Source organism: Gossypium raimondii, chromosome 10 (genome assembly GCF_025698545.1).
Source record: "Gossypium raimondii isolate GPD5lz chromosome 10, ASM2569854v1, whole genome shotgun sequence".
NCBI lineage: Eukaryota > Viridiplantae > Streptophyta > Magnoliopsida > Malvales > Malvaceae > Gossypium > Gossypium raimondii.
The window spans coordinates 12,831,790-12,854,420 of NC_068574.1; the positions used below are offsets into that span (position 1 = coordinate 12,831,790).

At 36.1% G+C, this 22,631-nt stretch overlaps 2 protein-coding genes across 2 annotated transcripts; one reads left to right on the forward strand and one right to left on the reverse strand.

The window, feature by feature from the left end:
- Positions 1 to 1,094: 1,094 nt before the first annotated feature.
- LOC105776556 (methylmalonate-semialdehyde dehydrogenase [acylating], mitochondrial) lies at positions 1,095 to 18,444 on the forward strand. The gene is made up of 21 exons (XM_012599274.2): positions 1,095 to 1,213; positions 1,440 to 1,511; positions 2,329 to 2,887; positions 3,253 to 3,347; positions 3,475 to 3,549; positions 3,632 to 3,793; positions 3,887 to 3,965; positions 4,813 to 4,967; positions 5,286 to 5,349; positions 5,845 to 5,924; positions 6,964 to 7,029; positions 7,218 to 7,268; positions 7,379 to 7,530; positions 14,724 to 14,814; positions 15,037 to 15,117; positions 15,696 to 15,773; positions 15,930 to 15,965; positions 16,060 to 16,103; positions 16,473 to 16,551; positions 17,060 to 17,150; positions 17,239 to 18,444. The coding sequence occupies exons 3-21, from the start codon at positions 2,353 to 2,355 to the stop codon at positions 18,294 to 18,296; spliced, it is 3,072 nt and encodes a 1,023-aa protein (XP_012454728.1). The 5' UTR covers positions 1,095 to 1,213; positions 1,440 to 1,511; positions 2,329 to 2,352; the 3' UTR covers positions 18,297 to 18,444.
- Positions 18,445 to 18,595: 151 nt separating this feature from the next.
- On the reverse strand, positions 18,596 to 22,121 carry LOC105776557 (AP2-like ethylene-responsive transcription factor AIL6). The gene is made up of 8 exons (XM_012599275.2): positions 21,646 to 22,121; positions 20,909 to 21,404; positions 20,727 to 20,809; positions 19,992 to 20,089; positions 19,763 to 19,836; positions 19,637 to 19,687; positions 19,435 to 19,511; positions 18,596 to 19,335 (listed from the first exon to the last, which is right to left on the reverse strand). Exons 1-8 carry the CDS (start codon positions 21,785 to 21,787, stop codon positions 18,884 to 18,886), a joined length of 1,473 nt encoding a protein of 490 aa, XP_012454729.1. The 5' UTR covers positions 21,788 to 22,121; the 3' UTR covers positions 18,596 to 18,883.
- Positions 22,122 to 22,631: the final 510 nt, after the last annotated feature.

Here is a 22,631-nt window from a genome sequence, read left to right on the forward strand (position 1 = left end):
GACTCCTGGTATAGCTGGCCAGTAGCCCTTTTATAGGTGTGAATAATTCAATAAAGAAAGAATCCAATCTTGCTCTCACATACACTGGTATATATGCGAATCCTGCTACTCCAACTTTCGTTGTTATAGGAGATAGCTTCGGTTTTCTTTCTCTCTACTCTTTCTTTTCACTCCAGATCTATGGGATAGCTCGGATCATTGCTTTAGATCAAGTGCAGGCTCGTGGTTCGCCTGTTCGCTAATCTATAGCAGGGGGATGAACCAACTTAGAAGGCTTACCTTTTCGAGAAGAGATCTATTTTGATCTTTATGTCGTGTAAACTTTGTTATTTGTTTATTAATCGATAATTTATTTTTTTCGTATATAAAGGAAAGACCTTGGCGCTTGAGAGGACGAATAGCCCACTTCTTAGGGGGATCAAGCACTGTTAGGAAAGGCGACTTAGAGGAAAAGAGGAAAAAGCCCGGGTTACCTCTTTTTTGTTTTTCTTTGAGATCGGACTTATCCTTTGCCTATGGTGTGATTGACGGAAGTAGTCTATCTGTCCGCCAATGGGAAGCTTTGGAAGCAACAAAATATAACTGAATTTTCATGTGATTAAATGACTGAAGAAGCGCTCCACTATGGCCGATTCAATAGTTTGTCCTAGCTCCCTGCAAACAAGGGAAGAATGTTCGGTTTGGGTAAGCTCTTTTCGAACAGGTTATTTCGGTAAAGAGGGAGACAAAGCCTTTTCACTTCAACTAATCGTTGATTGCAGGTAAGCCTGAAGCTTTGAGACGGCTGATGTCGGTATTGTGTAGGGCAGTAGGTCGGGGCCTGAGCCCCCCCATTATAAAAGGGGAAAAGGGAGGGGCCTTAGAGGGAAGCCTATCAAATCAAGAAGAAGCTAAGCTTTCAGGCAAGGGAGGTATAGGCTGCAAAAGAGAAATTCCAGTCCTACAGCTTCTCTAGCTTGAGCAGTCAGTAGTCTTTACCTTTACAAATTTATACGCGTCAGCGAGAAAAGGTCAGCATATAGACATCATCTTGATGGAAATTCCAACTGAGATGATTAATAATCTAGCTCGGGCTTCCTTAGTTTTCTTATTTTTTATCTCACAGCCCCAATCTAAAAGGCCGAAACCTTCAAAATTTCCCACTTTCCCACACTTTCTCTCAGATTATTGGGTTCCTTATTATCCTCTTTCAGAAAATAGAACAAATAAAAATGTAAGCTCATTTTTAGTGTTCTAATAACTTCTCCAGGCACTGGTTGCTGCATTTTTTTCATTGTTCATCTCTTCTTTTTTTTTTTTTTATTGTTTGTGTATGTTTATATTACTTTTCTTTATTAATCAGATTATTCTCCTCATACTTCTCTAATAATTCTTTAATTTTGCTTCTTCTTCTTTTTTTTTTTTTTTTAAATATAACCTACTCAATTTACTTGTTCTAGATTTTGAGAGGGTTTACAAGGTGCAATCTTTTACTTCCGTGAATACAATTCCCACAGTGATATTTTCGACAAGTAAGTTACTTTGCATTGTAAATTTGTTTATATTTCTTTTTGTTAATTGAATTCCCATCTTGGATTAAGATATTTGCTTCCTGTGTTGGTAACTTAAACATTTTGGTCTTTGTTTTCCCCCATGTTAATGTGTGATTTAGAGTGAATATTTAGACTGTTACTTTTCTTATTGGTAGAGTTTGTGAAAGGTTTACGAATTTAGATTTTACAACACAAAGGAAAATCTGTCAAGTGTGATTTGATTGTTATGCTACAATATTGTTTTAGCTCCCTGTCAGAGAAAAAGAATAATCTTGATACATGTTTCCATCAGTGGAAATATACTCTATGCACTGAGTTATGGGGCATAGTGTATTGGACAAGTGAAATGGCAGAACTCATTTCACCTTGTGATATTTCATTGCCAAATATTTGAGCTGAAAACGTATAAAATTGGCTTTTCAAAAGAATTTCCCTCCCTCCTAAAGTTTCGTGCTAGCTCTGATGTCTGGAACATAAAATTTTAAAGGTTGGACTTTGTTGTTGCCGCTACGTCAAATGAACATCTTATTGTATTATGCATGTTTTGAAGTACTTATATGTACTATTGGATTCAATATGAATAGATTGGCCAAAAGTCTTAACCAGGTGGTAAGATTGGACAGAAAGGTGGATACCGAAGTTTTCCTGTTACCACATAGTTGAAGCAAAGAAGGGAAAAGGAACTCTGTATTCTTATCTTTCTTAAAAAGAAATTTAAAGAGTCTTGATAGCTTCTGTGTTTTCGTGCACTACTTGCCACCTAAATTCTTGACCTTTTGCTTTAACTGTTTTTCAGGGGTTTTCCTTCCTGCCACTGGGCATGGACGCTCAAAGTCAGGCGGCTTTTAGTGGACAGAAAAAGATGCTTCCTCCACCTCCTGGAATATTTCAAGATCGTGAGGAGCTCATTGAACATGTGCGGGACTTTGGGGCTAGCCAAGGATATGTAGTGACTATTAAGAAGTCAAGGAAAGACAGAAGAGTCATCCTTGGATGTGACAGAGGAGGCATTTATCGCAATAGGCGTAAGATTGATGAAAGTAAACGCAAAAGGAAAGCATGCTCAAGACTTATAAACTGTCCTTTTGAGGCTATAGGAAAAAAGGAAGATGATTCCTGGGTTCTCACCATTAAAAATGGGGAGCATAACCATGAGCCTTTAAAAGATATGTCAGAGCATCCTTATAGTCGTCGTTTTACCGAGGAAGAAATTAGGCAAATCAAATTAATGACTGAAGCTGGTATAAAACCACGCCAAGTGCTCAAGGCTCTGAAACAAACTAATCCAGAGTTGCAGTCAACTCCAAGGCATTTGTACAACCTTAAAGCCAAGATTCGTCAAGGAAATTTATCAGGTTAGTCTCCCATTGTTATTTTTACTTTTTTGTATTTAAAGTACAGATTTTACTTTAACCTGGCCTCTCGAATTCTGTTTGTTCATAGCTGGTTGGTATTGATTGCTTTGCAATTTATCATCCAAATGTCAGATATTACCAGGCAGGTTTGCAATCAATATTGACCCAGCTATTATAAATCTATTATAAACTGCAGCTTACCCTAGGTGGGAGCATGTCCTATCATAAATTTCATTCCATAGGGATTAGTAAGGTTTTAAATGATAAATCTATTTCTGCTCCCCCCTCAGAGAATATACTTCTGAAAATGAGTGTACATTTCATTTCTTGAGATTTTTCTTCATAGTATGAGTGTTTTCTTGCAGAGAAAAATTTTAAATCATGGAGGCCTAACAGATCTGTTCCTGTAAACTCTAATAGCAGTTCCACTGGAGAGTTGTTAAAGCAAAACAACCAACTGGTGAGTTTTGATGTGACTTTTTTGATTTCTTGTTCTCTGTATATTTTAGCATTTGTACATTTGTGTTTCTATGTGTGGTGATGTGCTCATATCTGTCCTCTATGATCGTTCTGCTATCTGTCTACAGGTAAAAGTTCCTAATTTTATTGGAGGGAAATTTGTGGATTCACTAGGGTCCATGGTCATTGACATAATAAACCCTGTAAGTGGATGACCTAACTTTGTGATTTGCTCTTTCTCACCCTTTTTGATGCATTTTTTTATATCGAAGACGTTTTAATTAGGCAACACAAGAGGTTATTTGTCAAGTTCCTTCAACCACCTATGAAGAGTTTAAAGATGCAGTTAATGCAGCCAAGCAAGCTTTTCCCTCTTGGAAGAATACACCAGTTACAGCTCGCCAGCGCATCATGTTCAAGCTCCAGGAGCTCATCCATAGAAATATTGTAGGGATTACTGAATCTGTTGTTATTCATTAATTTATTTTTTGAACTTAGTTTATTTATTCAAAATCTTTGGTTATTCTCTTCCATCCTCAGGATAAGCTCGCAATGAATATTACAACGGAACAGGGCAGGACATTAAAGAGTGCCCATGGTGATGTGCTGCGTGGTTTAGGTAGTCATTGCTGATACTCTATTGACTTTGTCCCATCATTTTAAGAGATTGGTACAACCAGTATGAGGCCATTAATAACGTAATATTAGGAATTTAAAGATTCAAATAAATTTCTTATTATCTTTTCCTGGTTTTGAATTATTGTTTTATCTTATTTTTATTTTAATTGTAATCATCTATCTTTACCTCTATAAATAAATGTTTCTATTAATAAATCAAGTGGAGCCATTTCATAAGTCTCCCTTTACTTCAATATGGTATCTGAGCGCATATCCTTGGATTTTCGTGTAGCTCCAACTATTTACTTTTTTCAGTTGAAACAATGCCAACTCTTGCTCACCAAAGCCAACCAGTTGGCTTTCTTAGTTACCAGCCAATCATCGGTTCATATCTTCTAGCTCTAAATGGCGAGTTTCATGCTCACAATACATCACAATTTGCATAGTCTCCAAAATCACAATATTCCCAATTTAGTTCTTTGTTGCCATAACTCATAAGAGCCCAGCTTCATAGTGTTCTCAGTGGAAAACTCCACCTTTTTCCCATAAGTGTTAGCATTTTTTTTGTCATCATTAATCCAAGATTGATGGCTGGTAAGCTTGCTGGTCTACCGACCATCAATCTTGTGGGAGCATAATAATGTAATCTTAGGATTTGAAAGATTCAAACACATTTGTTATTATCTTTTATCCTAGTTTTAAATTGTTGTTTTATCTTATTTCTACTTAAATGTAATCGTCTATCTTTACCTCTATAAACAGAGGTTTCTATTAATAGCCATTTCATAAACCTCCCTTACTTAAATAGCCATTAGATTTTATTTCTTTCTTTTTTCTTTTGATTGTAGAGATTGTTGAACATGCTTGTGGAGTGGCAACTCTGCAAATGGGAGAATTTGTGCCAAATGCTTCTAATGGTATTGATACATTCTGCATTAGAGAACCACTTGGCGTTTGTGCTGGGATATGTCCTTCTAACTTTCCTGCAATGATCCCTTTGTGGGTATGTTTGGTTGCTTCTTGTTTCCTTTTTTGAGCTTTGGTTCTTCATCCTGTCTAGATATCTGCTTCTGAACATTGACATGCTTCCTCTTTTTGTGTTCATATTTGCTTGGTTATGTTAAGCATTTCATTGTTCTTAAGCATTCCATGATAGAGTGATTCAGAGTCTGAGATGGGGCTGATTTGATGGTTCTCCACTGGCCTCTTCTTTATGTGCATTGTAGCTTGTCTACTTCTTAAGCTCTTCGTATTCCCATCATGTAACTTGCTTTGTGCCTCTCATTGTTTCCTTGTTATGACATTTTTCTATCTTTTGTAGATGTTTCCTATTGCAGTTACTTGTGGGAATACATTTGTTCTTAAGCCATGTGAGAAAAATCCAGGTGAACCTTTTCTATCTAGTCTGTTTTATTTTTATTTTAAATGGGGATGTGGCAGTTGAAACTTAATTTTCTGACACAGTACTGAACAAATGAAGCAACCATCCCTTTGTGTTGGCCAAAACTAGATTTTAGTTAATAAGGTGGTTAAGTTCTGTGATCAGAGTAATATCTTAGGGTTCCATCTTTTGTTAAGGTTGAAGGTTTCTTCAAGTATTTACATATCAAGTGAACAAGTAAAATCTGCATTCTTACCCTTTTTATTTTTCCATTTTATCAGATATTAACATTCAAGCAGAATGTCAATGAAATAGTGACAAGATATACTCCTTAAAAATGGAAAACAGAGAAGAAGAAAGAATTGTGTACATATAGTAATGATTGGACCATGTATAATCACCTGTAATCTTGTCAAATACATTTACCATGGACATCAATCTTTCTTGCTTTTCTTAAGTGTGTTAATGACGTCAGAACCATTTTCTTTTCCTCCTTCAGGGGCTTCAACAATCCTGGCAGCATTAGTAAAGGAGGCTGGTTTACCTGATGGTGTCCTAAATATTGTTCATGGAACCGATGTATGCTTTACTTCCTAGGAGCCTTCTATTTTTTGGTTGTTAAAACTTACCATTGTAAACATTTGAGAGAAGTGAATTGGACATTTAATTATCATTACATATATGTTGCAAGAGATAGTTTAGCTTCCTTGGGTAGTCATTCTGGTTGAATACTTGAATTAGGCGTTGCGATAAGGTCAAGTGTATGGCATTTACATGTCTACTCTTCTGGATGGCAATTACACATTCAGAAATTTGTAGTTCTATTTCAGGAGATAGTGCTGAGTTGGGTACTTTAAGAGAAAAAGTAGTAGAAAAGATTTCCTTCATATTCATCTTCTAAATACCTTACTGGTTCCACGTATTTATGGTGGGCCACTATCCTGTGCTTTATTTCTGTCTACTTAGCATTTTTCCTCATCCTGTTTTCAGTTAACAAGCAGCTCCTGTATCTTTTGAAGCGCAAGCCAATAATTGGATGAAGAATGAGAAGTTAAACTTTGTGTTCAAGTCATTTAGTTTTTAATCTATATTGATCTAAGTTGCATCACTTATTTGAGTGTAGGTAGCTTGTGGAAGGGGCTTTTCTGTAGGTCTAGTAGGTGGTAGTCATTCATTGCCCTTTCTGTGCGCCATAGGCTTGCAGGAAGTTGCCAGGTTTAACTTTGGTTTGTCACTTTACTCTCATCAACCTCATTCCCTAGGTAGTGTTATCCTCTTAAGCAGATATGCTTTAGCTTCGTCATGTTGCGTGTGCAAGTTTAAGTGCATCATTATCTCTGTTAAACATAAGTCAAGTATGGCTACTGGTTATGATTTCAAATCATATATCCCAAGAGTTCCCGGCAGCCTCTCCTACCTCAAATGGGATTTTCTTGAAAGAGATCAGAGTAGAGTGCAAGACCCAGTTCCATCTCTACCCAAGAAACTTTGTTAACATAATCTTTTCATTCTATTTTCCCTAGCTTCTATCATCCTTTTTTCTTACTCTACTGGTGAAACTTCCAGTCATGTTTTTAATTTATCTCTGACTGGATTTCTGGTTTCTGTATATACGCAGGATATTGTCAATTATATCTGTGATGATGAGGATATAAAAGCTATATCAGTTGTTGGTTCTAACACGGTAAGTTATATAAGCAATACAGAGCCATCTAAACAATTATTTTGAGGTGAAACACTTTAGGGTTTAACTTATTGTACAACTTCCAGTTTCTATGCTCACCCCCAAACGAAAGATGAAAGAAAAATTCAATTTCTGTGGCATCAATCTGTTGATTGATGTATTATACTTCATTTTTCTTCTATGTCTAGGCTGGCATACATATATATGCTAGGGCTGCTGCTGGAGGGAAACGTATTCAGGTAGATTCTCTCCATCTTGTCCTCTATGTTCCTATTTTTGCTAGACTTGATTGAAAAGATAAAATTTGCATGAAGTTAGCAGTTAACTGGTTCTTCGTTTGACTTTTTAGTCCACTATAGGTGGTAAGAATCATGCGATTATAATGTCTGATGCAAGCATAGATGCTACTTTGAATGCTCTAGTTGCTGAGGGATTTGGAGCTGCCGGGCAGGGATGCATGGGTCTAAGTACAGCTGTTTTTGTTGGAGGTTCAATGCCATGGTATTATGATTTCTTTACCTGGAACATTTGCTTTTCCAAGCTACTAAATTGAGTATAGCTTGACTGATTAGCTTGACATCTGGTTGCATTAAGTTTGTACTTCTTCTTATCTGAAGTTTTTCTTTTTATGGACATACAGGAGTCACAACCTACAATGGATGTGAATACAAATTGCTTGATATTATCCATTTTGTTGCTTCAAGAATTCCTCTTTTAAGTTTATTGAACACTTTTATGGGTTTTTTTTTTTTGATAGTTGGGGGTGGGTAATGGGGTTGCTTGGGATTGAACCCAAGCTCTTATGCCTACAACGTAATACTCTTGCCACTAGGCCAAGAGGTTGTTGGCAACACTTTTATAGGTCTTGGTAAAGAAAGAGTTGGTTGATTGATTATAGCAGATGATTAAGTTGATATAAGTGGCAAGTGGCCCCCTTTTTTCTTTTTCTATATTTAAGTTCTTGTACACTCCTTTAGTCTTACATGCCAGCTAGATCAATGATAAATGGGCTTTGCACATGGCCAAAAGCATGGAAGAACCATGCCAGCTAAAGACTTATTAAACAATACTAGATATACAGTTTAATTGGCAAGACACCAGGTGAAGAATTAATGGAAAGGGTGAAGTTCTAGGGTTTGAATGTGAGACCTATGCTCTCATACTGTATTAAAAAGATTGTAGCAACTAATTATCCCTACATTTTTAGGAAATATGAAAGGATTGAACTTTTATATTGATGTCCTAAAGGGTTTTGTGTTATGTTTATGGGCTATGGATTGAGTCATTAGGTGATCCACTGGGAAACCTATTTCAATTGATAAAGCCTTATTTTTGTAGCAATTCCTACCTCAAGAAGAATCTATGATTAATAATATATGGAACTTATCGAAGGGAGCTCGTAACCTTAGATTCGTTAGGAAGAGAGAGTCTTAACCTTTACAAATTGGAATTATTTTTGTCTTATTTTATCAGTAAGAATTTTCCCTTCAAATAGCGGGTATATAGGATTTTATTCTTGTAAAATAAGAAACTAAAATTAAGGACTTTTAGTTGCAATAAAATACTTGCTAAATAATTTATTCGAATTAGGAATATTACTAAAATGAACTTATTTATCTTCTTTCCATTTTGGTGCCTTTGACTTCTTATCTTGCCCAAAGGAAACCATGACATCACTCCTCTCCTGGAAAAGAGCTTGTCTGCAAGCTCGGGATTGTTTAGTTCATGCTTTTTTTGGCTTGTTATCACTTGTAAGGATATTTCAAGTACCCTACTCTCGTCTTGGTTCTGTACCACGTCGCTAGGATCTTTTATCTTCAACCAAAATATATATATATTTTTACATTGGTGCTTGAATAAGTATGGTTTGTACAATTTTAGCAAAGTCCCTAGACTTTTTGTTCTGCCATCTCTGCACAAGTAAACTTTTTAACAAAAGGAGGGGTCACACTAATCAGACTTAAAGCTACTACTGTCACCCCGTCATGCCCAAAGTTGTTTTTAGCGATAGAAGAGGAAATTGTCGCAGCCATGTTGGTGCCTTTAGTATTCAAGCCTGTGTTTGTCAGGGTTCTTTTAGCATGCTTGTCACTCTTGCTAGCTATTGCTTCTTTTCAAAGGCCTATGCCAAATTCATTGCTTGAACAAGATTTGGGTGATTTTGTTGAAATATGTGAAACCCATATATTTTGGGATATATTTTAAAGTTATTTAGGTAGATAAATCTTATTTAAGTAGATAAATCTTAGAATACATCATTTGAGATATTCTAAGAATATTTTATTTTATCTTTTAGTAGTTTATTAGAATAAAAGAATTATTTTCCTTATCTTTTAGTAGTTTATTAGAATAAGGGAATTGTTTTCTCAATTAGGTTATGACTATTTTCTCTATTTAAACTCAGTTGTTTATTTAATAAAATATAGAACAGTTTTATTAAATGCTCCCTTGAAAACTGACATGGCATCTGAGCTAGGTTATCTCTAGTAGCATCATGGTTAAAACAACCTTTATTGGAGATAAGAGATCTAGCAATCAAACAGAGGAAGAAAGTTTTACCGTTGAAACAACTAATGAAAATTATGAAGGCCAAAGTTCTCTAGAAGGGTCTCCATTCACTAAGGAACAACTAGAGTATCTACACAAGCTTTTTCAATCACCACAATTTTGGATGAATTCTTATCTTCCTAACTCATCCAATAAACCTTTTTCCTCCTTTGCCCAATCAAGTACTGATTTTTCTGTTTTTTTCAGTGCCAAGCCTTGTAAAACAAACACTTAGATCGTTGATTCTGGAGCTAGTGATCACATGACTAGTAGTCTTTTTTTTTTAACTTACACACCTTGTGTAGGAAACAAAAAACATCAAAGTAGCAGATGGGTGGTTCTCGGCAATAGTCGGGAAAGGCACTGTTAAAATTTCGCCTTCCTTGGTTTTACATGATGCTTTACATGTGCCAAATCTAGCTTGTAATCTCACATCGGTCAGTAAATTATCCCAGTCCTCGAATTGTCATGTTATATTTGACTCCTCTATGTGTAAATTTCAGGATATAGTCTCGGGTAGGATAATTGACAATGCCAAAGAATCTGGTGGAATTTACTTTCTTGACGACGATCATCTAAGTCAGCCAACAACTACTTTATGTTTAAATTCTGCTTCTAGTTTTGATAAGGTTATGATTTGGCATTATAGGCTTGAACATCCTAATTTTTACTATTTAAGATATTTGTTACTTGATCTATTTAAAAATAAAAGTCCTTCATATCATTGTGAATTTTGTGAATTGGCTAAACATCATTGGTCATTCTTCCCACCTCAAAAATATAAAGCTTTCAAACATTTTTCGTTAATTCATAGTGATGTTTGGGGACCTTCAAGAGTCTCAACTTTTTCAAGAAAACGTTGGTTTGTCACATTTATTGATGATCATACTCGCATTTGTTGGGTGTTTTTATTAAAAGATAAATCTGAAGTTAAAAATGTGTTTCAGTCTTTTTATGCTATGGTGAAAACACAATTTGGTGTGAGAATAGAAGTATTTCGGAGTGACAATGGTGGGAAATATTTTAGTGACCAATTAGGTGTCTTTTTAACCAAATATAGTGTAGTCCACCAAAGCTCTTGTACAAATACACCACAACAAAATGGGGTTGGAAACAGAAAAAATCGACATATTTTGGAAGTAACTAGAGCCTTGATGTTCACTAGTCAGGTACCACATTATCTTTGGGGTGAAGCCTTGTTAACAGCTACATATCTTATTAATAGAATGCCTAGTAAAACTCTAAACTATAGAACTCCTTTCAATCTGTTTAAAGATAATTTTTCTAACTCTAAATTGATCACAGATTTATCTCTCTGAGTTTTTGGGTGTTGAGTTTTTGTTCATCTTCACAACCAAGGTAAACTAGATCCTAGAGGAAAAAAATGCGTTTTTGTTGGCTATGCTTCTAATAAAAAGGGTTACAAATGTTACGATCCAATTGATAGGAAGATTATTGTTACCGTAGATGTCACATTTGTTGAAATGCAGTCTTACTTTGATTCTAATTTTCAGGGAGGGAATTATAGTAAGGAAGATTCTATAATTGATTAAGAAAACACTAGGAATATACAACATAGGGATTCTAATAATGGGGAAGGTAAATTTATGATTAACATAGAAATTAATGATGTTAATGTTGTTAATGAAAAGGAGTATAAAGGTGTAGAGTCTGATCATGAGAATAAAGAACAAACAAAGGAGTTAATTGTTTACTCAAGAAATCGAAATCAAGAAAGTTGAATCCACCAGATTCATCACTAAGAATCCGACCCGCTCATAATCCAACCAATTAATTTTCTGATTTAGATATTCCAATTGCTAAAAGAAAATGTGTTAGAAATGTTGTCAAATATCCCATGTCTAACTTTGTGTCCTATAAAGCCTTGTCTTCGACATTCTCAACCTTTGTTTCATGTCTTGATACTGTGAAAATATCCAAAAATGTGAAAGATGCTTTACAAGTTCCTGAGTGGAAGGAGGCTATTTTAGAGGAGATGCGCGCTCTTGAAACAACAGGTACATGGGAAACAGTGGAATTACCTGTAGGGAAGAAAACTGTGGGCTGTAAATGGGTGTTCACGACCAAATTGAAACCTGATGGATCTTTAGATAGATTCAAAGCTCGGCTGGCTCAAACATACGGGATAGATTATCTTGAAACATTTGCTCCAGTAGCCAAATTAAATTCTGTTAGAGTTCTTTTATCAATTGCTTTTAATCTTGATTGGTCCTTACCGCAGCTAAATATGAAGAATGCTTTTCTAAATAGGAAACTTGAAGAAAAAGTTTACATGGATCCTCTTCCAGGTTTTGAAGAAAAATTTGGAACTCGAGTATGTAAGCTCAGGAAATCTTTGTATGGTCTAAAGCAGTCTCCTCGAGCTTGGTTTGAACGGTTCATTGAAGTTGTTAAAAAACAAGGTTACTCACAAAGGGCAAGCTGATCACACAATATTCTATCGACACTCACAACGAGGTAGAATAGCAGTTATTATAGTTTATGTTGATGATATCATTCTTACAAGAGATGATGTGGATGAAATAAGGCGTCTCAAGGAGCATCCAGCATTGGAGTTTGAGATCAAAGACTTAGGTCCTTTGAAATACTTTCTTGGAATGGAAGTTGCTCGATCAAAGAAGGGTCTTGTGGTTTTTCAGAAAAAATATGTGATTGATCTTTTAAAAGAGGCTGAGATGAGTGGTTGCTGCCCAGTTGACACACCAATTGATCCAAATGCAAAATTCGGAAATAAAGAAGGTCGATTAGTTGATAAAGGGCAGTACCAAAGATTAGTCGGTAAGTTAGTTTACTTATCACATACAAGACCAAGCATAGCTTTTGCAGTGAGCTTAGTGAGTCAATTTATGCACTCCCCAATGGAGGAACATGAAGAAACAGTGTTTCGGATTCTGAGATACTTGAAGAGTTCACCTGAAAAGGGCTTATTCTTCAAGAAATCTGAACAAAGAGGAATTGAAGCTTATACAGATGCAGGCTAGGCAGGCTCAATAATAGATAAAAGATCTACATCAGGATACTATACATTTGTTTCGGGAAACCTTGTGACTTGGCAAAGCAAAAAATAAAATGTTGTAGCAAGTAGTGCAGAGGCTGAGTTTAGATCAATGGCTCAAGGAATTTATGAAATGATGTGTTTAAAAAGAATTATGGAAAAGCTGAGGAAACCAATAACTTCACCAATGAAGTTGTACTGTGATAGCAAAGCTGCCATTAGCATTGCTCACACCCAGTCCAGCATGACAAAACTAAACATGTTGAGATTGAAGACACTTTATCAAGGAGAAGATTGAAGAAGGCCAAGTGTGCATGCCATTTGTTCCTTCAAAACAACAGATTGCTGACATACTCACCAAAGGGCTCTCTAAGACAAGCTTTGATTTTCTTGTAAGCAAGTTGGACATGATTGATATATATGCACCAACTTGAGGGAGGGTGTTATAATATGTAAAACCTATATATTTTGGGATATATTTTAAAATTATTTAGGTAGATAAATCTTATTTAAGTAGATAAATCTAAGAATAAATCATTTAAGATATTCTAAGAATATTTTATTTTATCTTTTAGTAGTTTATTAGAATAAGGGAATTATTTTCCTTATCTTTTAGTAGTTTATTAGAATAAGGGAATTATTTTCCCAATTAGATTATAACTCTTTTCTCTATTTAAATTTAGTTGTTTAGTTAATAAAATATAGAACAGTTTAATTAAATGCTCTCTTGAAAACTTTCAGATTTTGCATCTTAGTTTCAAGCCTAACTGAATCTGTTAATCCTGCAGTAAACAAGTTGATTTGGTGGTCCACTCCACTATTCTAGCTTGTGCCAACAGCACTTGAAGTTAATGTTGATACTCGACCGTTCTAGTTTGTTTCAAGTTAACTAGTTCACTTAAAGGGTTACTGTGTAGTGATGGGCCAAACCTCAAAGTGCAGCATTCCTTGAATATCTCTCATATGAGATCCGTTTCCTCCTGGTCCATTTGATGGTACCATAATTGCGCCTCACCCTACATGTGAAAAGTCGCAAACTTACCTTTTCTATTTCCACTATCCGCTGATTGGAAAAGAATTTCTTGCATCGGTGTAGCCAAATTAACAGATTCTCCTACCCATCAAAGGTTGGAAAATTAAGCTTTATTTAGCGTGATAACACTCCAGATCCTATTGGCATTCAATTGAATGTTCTGTAATGGTTACTGCTGCCCATACTCCGTCGGACGTTTTTTTCCTCCCTGCAATTCTAGTTGAAATCAGCAAGAAGTTCCTACAATTGTAGCAACAGTAGTAGCAACTGATTCCCCATTTTTTTTACCTGATTTGTGTGACACTTGTTGCCATTTGTGACTCAGCTTCTACCATTGTTGTTTCGTGTTTGGCTTTGATATCAATTTGTTATGTTCATGGGCTATGGATTGAGTGACCATGCATCTCTCGGGAAAACTTGCTTCGATTGATAGAGCCTCACCCTTGTAATAATTCCTACCCCGTGAAGAACCTAGGATTAATAATATATGGAACTCGTCAAAGGAAGCTCGCTGGGAAAAGAGCCTTAAACCTCTATAACTTGTAATAAATTGTCTTATTTTATTACTAGCAATTGTCCCCTTAAATTGAGTTTACATAGGGTTTTATTCTTGGAGAATAAGAAATTACAATTTAGGACTTTTAATTGCAATAAAATACATGCTAAATAAATTATTCTAATTAGGAGTGTTACTAAAATAAACTTATTTGTCTTCTTTCCATTTTTGGCACCTTTGACTTCTTGTCTTGCCCACAAAGGGAACTTTAACATTTTTCTTCACAAACCTAGGTAGAGCTTCTATGGTAATAAACCTGGACTATAGATGTGTGTGTTCGTTATATCTTAAAAGTCTTCCAAAAATTTATCTTTTGACAAATAAACTTGGATGTAAGCAGAGTCATCTTCTTGTGAGGTGAACAATTCTATGCAGTACTTTACCTTAAAATATAACTGTCTTTTCCTCCAGTCTATGGTTTAACACACTTGGAATTAATTTTTTGTTGATAAGTAGAAATGTATGATAGTTTCTTTAATGAAATAAAACTTAATTGATGCAAATAAGATATATCAACTTGAGTGTTCTCCTGACATGCTCAGGGACGAAGAACTTAAGCTGCGTGCCAAAGCACTTAAAGTGAATGTAGGATCAGATCCTGGCGCAGATGTTGGTCCAGTGATTAGTAAAGAGGTAAAAGACCTAGCTTCAAGACTTTTCAAATTTAATCTGCATTCTCAGAGTGGACTGAAGTTTTTGGCTGACTTCTCTTTTAAATAAAAATTTCTATGGAAGTCAGAACATGCTTCAGCTGATTACTTTTGCATCTTTCTTGTATCATGCATACTTTAGATGCCACAATTATTGTTGATCGTGTCTCTACTTTTATGTCCTTTTTGCTTGTTGATCTTGCAGGTAAAGGATAAGATAAACAGATTAGTTCAATGCAGTGTTGATGCTGGTGCTAGGCTGCTTCTTGATGGGAGAAATATTGTGGTATTCATTCACTCCAGTCCTTTTCTAAGGCAATTATACTATCTTTTGGAATACTAATATTAGTCAAATGCCATCATTCTGCTTTATATGCTTGCTTTTAGGGTTAGGTCTGCTTTGTTAGATTCTCAATAAACTGCAGTATGCTGTTTCCCATCAACTAGCGACTTGAATACAACATCCATAATTAGAAACATCTTAGAATAACTGCTCATATGCCATCATGGCCCATGTAGCAATTATGTAACCAATACCGCTAGAAGTTTGTGCATGAAGCTAAGACTTGTCAGCTTCCCTTCTGTTGATTAATTAGTGTACTTCAAGTTTTATTGTTGTTTAGATATTGCTACTGCTTTCAGACCACTTCTTGTTTTTTTGTTATTTTGTGCTTGTTTTCCTATCTGATAGTTTCCAGCTTGTATTTTCCTGATTTTTTCTTGTAGTTCTTCTAATTGAAATATATTTATATGGAGATCCTGGACTTTGATTTAACTGGTTTCTAAAGTTATTTGTTTCTTTCTCTGTTTCTAGGGAGCTGGCTTCTTTAGAATCTAACTTGAAATTTTCTTGAAATGTTGCAGGTTCCTGGATATGAGAATGGGAATTTTATTGGTCCTACTATAATATGTGATGTTGCATCCAATATGGAGTGCTACAAGGTATTTTTTTTTTTTTTGGTTTTGTTATTGTGTGTGTGCTTCCCGTCCTTACATTCTTATGATGAATGAACTCCAACTGTTTATGATTATCAGTGGATGAAGAATTAACTCAAAGACCTTGGTATGTTCTTGACTACACTATCTTGTGTTGAGCAGGAAGAAATTTTTGGACCAGTTCTCCTTTGTATGCAGGTATTGTCATATGCTTTCACTTCAGCTTTAGGACTAAATATGTGGAATTGGTTGCTGTTTAGCTAACAGCTTTCATTTCTTCTACAACCAACAGGCCAACAGCCTAGAAGAGGCCATAACCATTGTAAACAGAAACAAGTACATAACTCTAAGTCTCTTTATCTCGTTTACGGCTTTGAATTTTCTATATCAATCTGTCATTGCATCTTTCTACTAGGGCATGATCAATCCAGGTTGCAACTGGGTATGTATATGGTGGAAATTACACTGGCTTCGTAAATTCGTTGATATATATATGTGTGTGTATAGATTATGATTACCCTTCAATTTTGACAAACTTAAGAGACATTCATGCACTTTTGGTGACCTACTGACGGGCATGTACATCTGGCTGATGTTAATTAAGGAGCAATATATGCATTTTATCATAGATAGTGAAATTCACATCTAAAGTTCTCATGACTCGTTCATATCCAACTTTTTATTCACCTTTAGCTATTTTCATAGGTCTATGAATGGAGCCTCTATATTCACATCATCTGGCTATGCTGCAAGGAAGTTTCAGAATGAAATCTTGTCTGGGCTGGTTAGTAGATCCTTTTGTTTGACATCGCAAAACAACGGCCTGTTTTTGCTGGTCTATATGCCATAAAGTTCTAACCTGCATATGTTCGCTAAGGACTTTTTGTTTAAAGTGCTTTACTCGGGAAAATCGTTGCATGAAGTGGGCCTGCATGCTTGTAACCTTAGAGATGTGTTGCGCTGAGCTCTTTTTGTGGTTCACAAATGTTCATGCCTCCTTTTTACAATGTAACTTTACGGTTCAAATTATGGTCTTGTCATGATTTAAAATTCATCTCTCTTAAAGTTCAGTCTCTTGATTTCTCATTTGTGAGAAAGAAGCTATGTTGATCTGTGTAGAGGGGCTAAACCAGTTGGTCAGAGCTTACTATTATTTTGTTACTAGTATTTTTCCAAGTAATCCAAGAAGCGTTGTAATTACAGTAAAAGACAAATCTTATTTAAGCACTTATCTGATCTATTATGACTATGAACTAATTGTGGTTGGCTAACTCGAAATGTGTATGGCTCAGGTTGGGATCAATGTTCCTGTTCCTATTCCAATGCCTTTTTCCTCTTTTAATGGACCAAAAGCATTTTTGGCCGGAGATAATAATTTTGTTGGTTGGAGCTTCTCTTCCCTTCCTCATGACTGTTAGTTGACTTGAATTCGGAAATTTGAATCTTTGTTTCTCTTGTTCATGAATTACAGGAAAGTCAGGTGTGCATTTTTACACCCAGATCAGAATGGTGGCACAGCAGTGGAGGGATTTACCGAGTGTAGGAGTGTCCTCAGGTTTGCATCTATCGTCTGAGACAGATATGACAAGCCGGGGAGTTTCTTCTGGATTGCATCCATCATCAGAGAGAGATTCACTCTACCATAGAGTTTCGCCTGCTGTGTCTCAAGAATCGGAGGGTAACTCACCAAATCACACAATGTTGCTTTCAACTTCAGAGAGGGATCTATCGAACCCAACAATCACATCTCCGCCTCCAACTGCTGATGGTGAGTTGCCAAATCATGGAGCATCTCTTGTTCTACCTCCAACATCTGAGATGGATATGGAAAACCAAGACATGTCCCGAACTATGTCACAAGGAAGAAAGAGAGACATATCAAGCCAAGGAGTGTCATCAATAACACCCTATCAATCTGAAAGAGTTTATACACAGCAATCACAATGGAAAGAATCTTCGGCACCCTCCGAGAGGATTTATATACCCATAACGTCTCATAGGAATAACAATGCAGCTCCAACTGTTCAGAGGTCAGACACTGCAATAGGTTTAACTCAAGAGCGAGCATATATGCCAACATCTCATAAAAATGACGGCCTGGTTCCTGTTTCAAACAGGAACAGAAGCATTTCTCCAGCTTCCGACCAGATCTACATGATGGCAACTACTCACTTGAATGACACCATGGGTCAAAGGATTCAGAGAACTGATGCACCTATATTCCCAACTTCTGAGCGCATATATGTACCTGCAACCCCTCACAGGTCCGACCACATGGGTTCGACCTCTCAAAGGAATGATGTTGCATTACGACCAGGCTCCGAGAGTTTATACATGCCAGCAACATCTCGAAGGAATGATAACATTGCTTCAGCTTCTCACCAGGCCGATTCAATGCCTCAAAATTCTGAGAGCATGTATATGGCTCCAATCGTTCAAAGGATGTATGCTCAAAATACAATAATATCTATGGATGATTATCCTAATCAAGGACCAACTATGACTTTGCCAACCTCACATAGGATATAGGATTTATCTTTGTTTCAGTTTAGGCAACTTTGCAAACAAATCAATGTAATAACTAAAGTTTGTGAGATGTTGCATGCATCACATGGATGGTGCATGATTTTATTTCATACTTAAAATGAGTTTCAATACAAATTAGTATTTTCCCCCAGTTGCATCTTACTGTTTGAAATAATATATTCGTTTGTTTTTGTTCGGCCATTTTTAATAGACCTAAGCAACTTGGGTAATGAAAAGAAAAACATTTTAAAAATAAAATTAAGATTTTATATAACCCAAATTATTTTTAATTTAAAAACAGCTAAACGGGAACTTTGGTTAATCATTCAAAGAGATAGTTGCAGCAAAATATTGGCAATGGAGGATTTGCCCATTTCATCATCTCTGATCTCAATTTTTAGCATTTGAAGATAAATTAATTACTTTATAAAATCCAGCTTCCTAATGTCTCAACTACAACCCCCTTTTCCTAGGTAAAAAAAAAGAGGTAAAGACCCAGTTCCGATCCATGATCAGATCATTGAGTCTGCTCGGGAGAGCTTCGACGAATTCTTCACCACTTACTGTTAGCTGAATTGTTGTTAAAACCTTTAATAGGATCGGTGAGGCCATAAAAAGAACTCAGCCGCTGACTGCGACATCACCGTTGTCGAGGAAGAACCTGGGGGTTCAGAGACACTGGTGTTGGCAGTCTGAAGGTGCTGGTAGATATTCTGTTGATAAAATGCAGCCGTTGCTGCTGCTGCATCGAAAGGGATTCCACAAGGAATAGCGGAAACCGGCTGCTTCATGGGAGCAAAACTTATAATATTGCTGTTGGAGCTGCACCGGGGTGGTGGTGGTTGTTGCTTCTGGTTCACTATCGGTTTTGGCTCTGATTCAAGTGAAAGCTTTAAGCGCTTAGCTGCCCCACCAATGGGAAGAGAACTCTGGGCAATGGCTTTGACATCGTACCGGCTCATCTCGAAGTTGGTCACCGCATTGACACCTCGGAACTTGATGGCTGCAATATCATATGCCTCTGCTGCCTCCTCTTCAGTAGCTGTGAACCATATAGAAGATGAACATTATCAGTTTCAAACACCAATCTTACAGTAGTTAAATGGGAGAGTTTGTTCTTAGCCAGTTATTGCAATCTTACCGAAAGTCCCAAGGTACAAGTCCTTGTTTCCTGCAACCCGACCTATCCTTGCTTGCCATCGGCCCTGTTGATGATGCCTGCAAATGTAAACAACAAACTCATGCTTCGGTCGTTCACAAGATAATTTAGTTACATGATTGAACACATCATAGAGAGAGAAATCAGACGTCAACAATTTGGATTCTGAACAAAATGTTCAAACCTTGTGACACCTCTGTAAACCGATGCACCCCTTGAAAATCCGCTACTTTTCCTATTAAACACCCGCAAACAATGATTAACCGTACTTAAATTATCCAGAGGAACCAGTCAAGTGTACAAAGTATACCTCCTCAAGGATGCAATAAACTCTTGCTTGGTCGCATGCTTCATCTCTTCCAACTCTTTTGAATAATCCGAAATCTAAACCAAGCAAAAAGATGATTCATGCTCGAGGACAAGCAAAGATAATCACTCTATGTAATCCGTACCGACACATTTGAATAATAAGCACAGGATACGATTAAACACTTTATCAGATCCAATAACATGGAAAAAGAACTGTGCATATAAAATACCGGGAAGTTGGTGGTTGCTGTAGGACCCCAGTATTTTAAAGCGGCCAGATCGTAAGCCCGAGCAGCCTTTTCTTCCTTATCATAACCACCTAAGTATACTGTATAAACAAAGATTTGAACATTAAATGAGAGCCAAACATCCACCATCCCAGATTTGCATGCAAAAAGCAAAGCAACGATTGTCAATATCATGTAATATATGGGTCAATAATTTTGCTTAAATTTAAACACTTTTTGTTCTTGATGCTTCCTTAGAATTGACGGTCAATGAAAATGCGATGAATTTTTTTTTTATAACGTGTCCTACGATGGAAGCTACAAATCTAAAAAAAATTATAGGCAATAAAAATCATACTAGTACTTTGGTCAAACCTAGATCCTCTCTCTCTCTCAGACAATAGCAAAAGGCAACGCAATCAATCAAAATCACACAGTTACAGTGTTCAGGCATCGATTCAAGTGTAAAAAGGCCCTGAGCCATATAACACAGGCCTCACTGAGGTGAGAGAGAAAGAACAAAATGGCGGCATATCTGATCAAAATCAAAAGAGAGAAAACTAGTTTTTTTTGCAGGAAATAAAAAAGTTTGGTACATATATACACATCAGGGTCTTTCAAATCAATCATCATAAATGACCTATTAATGCCCCCCTGCATGCATGCTTCTTTTCAGTAGTGTATGTATTTCATATTTGAAACATCGTATTATACACTATATTCTATGAGAGAGAGGACCTTGACGGCCTTTTCTGGCTTGACCCTCTCTCCTGCAGCTGTTATCCCATAGATGAGCTTCATATCTACCCGTCCATCTGTGTCTGCACTTCCCAAACCCATTTTATATTTCCCTTAACATATCAATAGAACTTTAAAAATGAATTTGAAAAAAAAAAGATTGATTGATGGGATGTATGAACCTGGTGACACCTCTGTAAATCGAAGTTCTTTGACCAAATGTATCAGCTATCTTCTTGTTATCTGAGTCAACCGAAACAATGGCTTTGTTATTATTAGTAGTATTGTTACCAGATGATTCAATCGAGTGACCAGGTAACTCAACGCCAGTCAACTGAGTTCGACCCCTTGATGACGACTCGTCAACTTCCGATCCCGAGTTCGTCGAGAACGTTTGAAACCCAGTTATTTGGTTGAGATCTTGGTGGTGATCGAAGTAAGTGGAGACACTGGGATCGTAGATTTGAGTTAAAGATGAGTCTTCTTGGGTTTCAGCTTGGCTATCTGAATATCGAACCATCGATGAAGAATCGCCAAGGAAGTCTTCAAGCTTTGGTGCTTGGTAATGGAAGCTGGTAAAAATGGGAGATTCATCCGCCATTGATGCTGCCGTTTGAGCTTCTTCGCTTTGGTTCTTCTCTCCTTGAACAAACGCTTGATGTTTTGGATTTGTCCACCCTTCAAAAACATAGAAAACAAGGGGTTTTAAACAAGGGGTTTTAAATTTTTTTTCTTTTTAGCTACCATACATAAACATGAAAGAAATTCAGCGTTGAAAGCAGTGAGCTTTTTAAGTCGGTTTATCTAAGTATAATCAGCAGGAAGAAAATAAACTCAAAACTCCAACCTAAAACCTTGGGTTTCTCTCGTATTTTCTAGGCAACCAAACAGAAAAAAGAAAAAAAGAAATTTAGAATACCATTAGCATAGAAGTTATCGATGAGATAATGAGGAGAAGCAGCAGGGGATCCTTCATATGACACGAACTGAGGCTCAGATGATGACCTCAACATCTCCATTGGAGACAGTGAAAACGAAAGCCAGTTACTCGCTGATGCCATTTTATATATAATATATTATATATATACAACCTTCAAAAACTTTTCTTTTCTCTGGAATAACACTAAAAACCAAAACTATTAATTCTGGAGGAAACAAACAAAAACTAGCTCAGAAACCTTTTTAATTTTTAAACCTCAAAACATACCACCCAAGGAAAAAAACTGATACTTGTATGTTTTAATCTTTAACCGTTACATAAAACTTCCCCCCAAACAAACTACGACAATCACGAAGCTTAACTAAGAAGAAGAAAAATCGAAAATGATTTTATAAGCCTTAACAGAAGTTTAATGCATGCAAACCCATCTGGGATTTCTTTGAAGAATCCAATAAGTCCTTCTTAAGGAAGTGTTTGGTAAGAGAGGAGAGAGTTGGGGTTTAAAAGGAAGACAAAGAGAAAACTATCCAGCAGTTTAATTATATGTTTTTTTAATTATTATTTTAAGTTAATTTTGTCAAAGTAAAATGTGATTTGTTTTAAATGGTGAGTTCTTCTCCATTTTGCACATTTGTCCTACATGCATGCAGCTTTCCAACCTGTAAAATTAAAATTTCATTAATTGAAGTCAATTGGAAAATTAAATAAAACATGCTCACTTTTTAAATATGATACTATTTATTTGAATTTAAGTTTTAGTATTTTATTTCTTTTATCTAGAATATTAATGGATTTAAAATAAAATATGGTATGGTATAAAAATTACCATTAATATGATAAATATATTGTATTAGGGGTGATATTAATTCATTTTGGTCTTATTTTTAAAAATTTTAAAATTTTCATTATAATTTATTTCAGTTTAGTTTATTTCTCGATTTTTTATCTTAATTTTTACTTTAATT

Bases quoted from the DNA above. Each gene is read 5' to 3' on its own strand.
- LOC105776556 (XM_012599274.2), top strand. From the start codon at position 2,353: ATGGACGCTCAAAGTCAGGCGGCTTTTAGTGGACAGAAAAAGATGCTT. The intron at 7,531-14,723 runs GTATTATGATTT...TGACATGCTCAG, and splicing joins GTTGGAGGTTCAATGCCATG to GGACGAAGAACTTAAGCTGC. The intron at 15,774-15,929 runs GTATTTTTTTTT...TGTGTTGAGCAG, and splicing joins CCAATATGGAGTGCTACAAG to GAAGAAATTTTTGGACCAGT.
- LOC105776557 (XM_012599275.2), bottom strand. From the start codon at position 21,787: ATGGCATCAGCGAGTAACTGGCTTTCGTTTTCACTGTCTCCAATGGAG. The intron at 19,837-19,991 runs GTATTTTATATG...TGCTTGGTTTAG, and splicing joins CAGCAACCACCAACTTCCCG to ATTTCGGATTATTCAAAAGA. The intron at 19,688-19,762 runs GTATACTTTGTA...GGTGTTTAATAG, and splicing joins TTTATTGCATCCTTGAGGAG to GAAAAGTAGCGGATTTTCAA.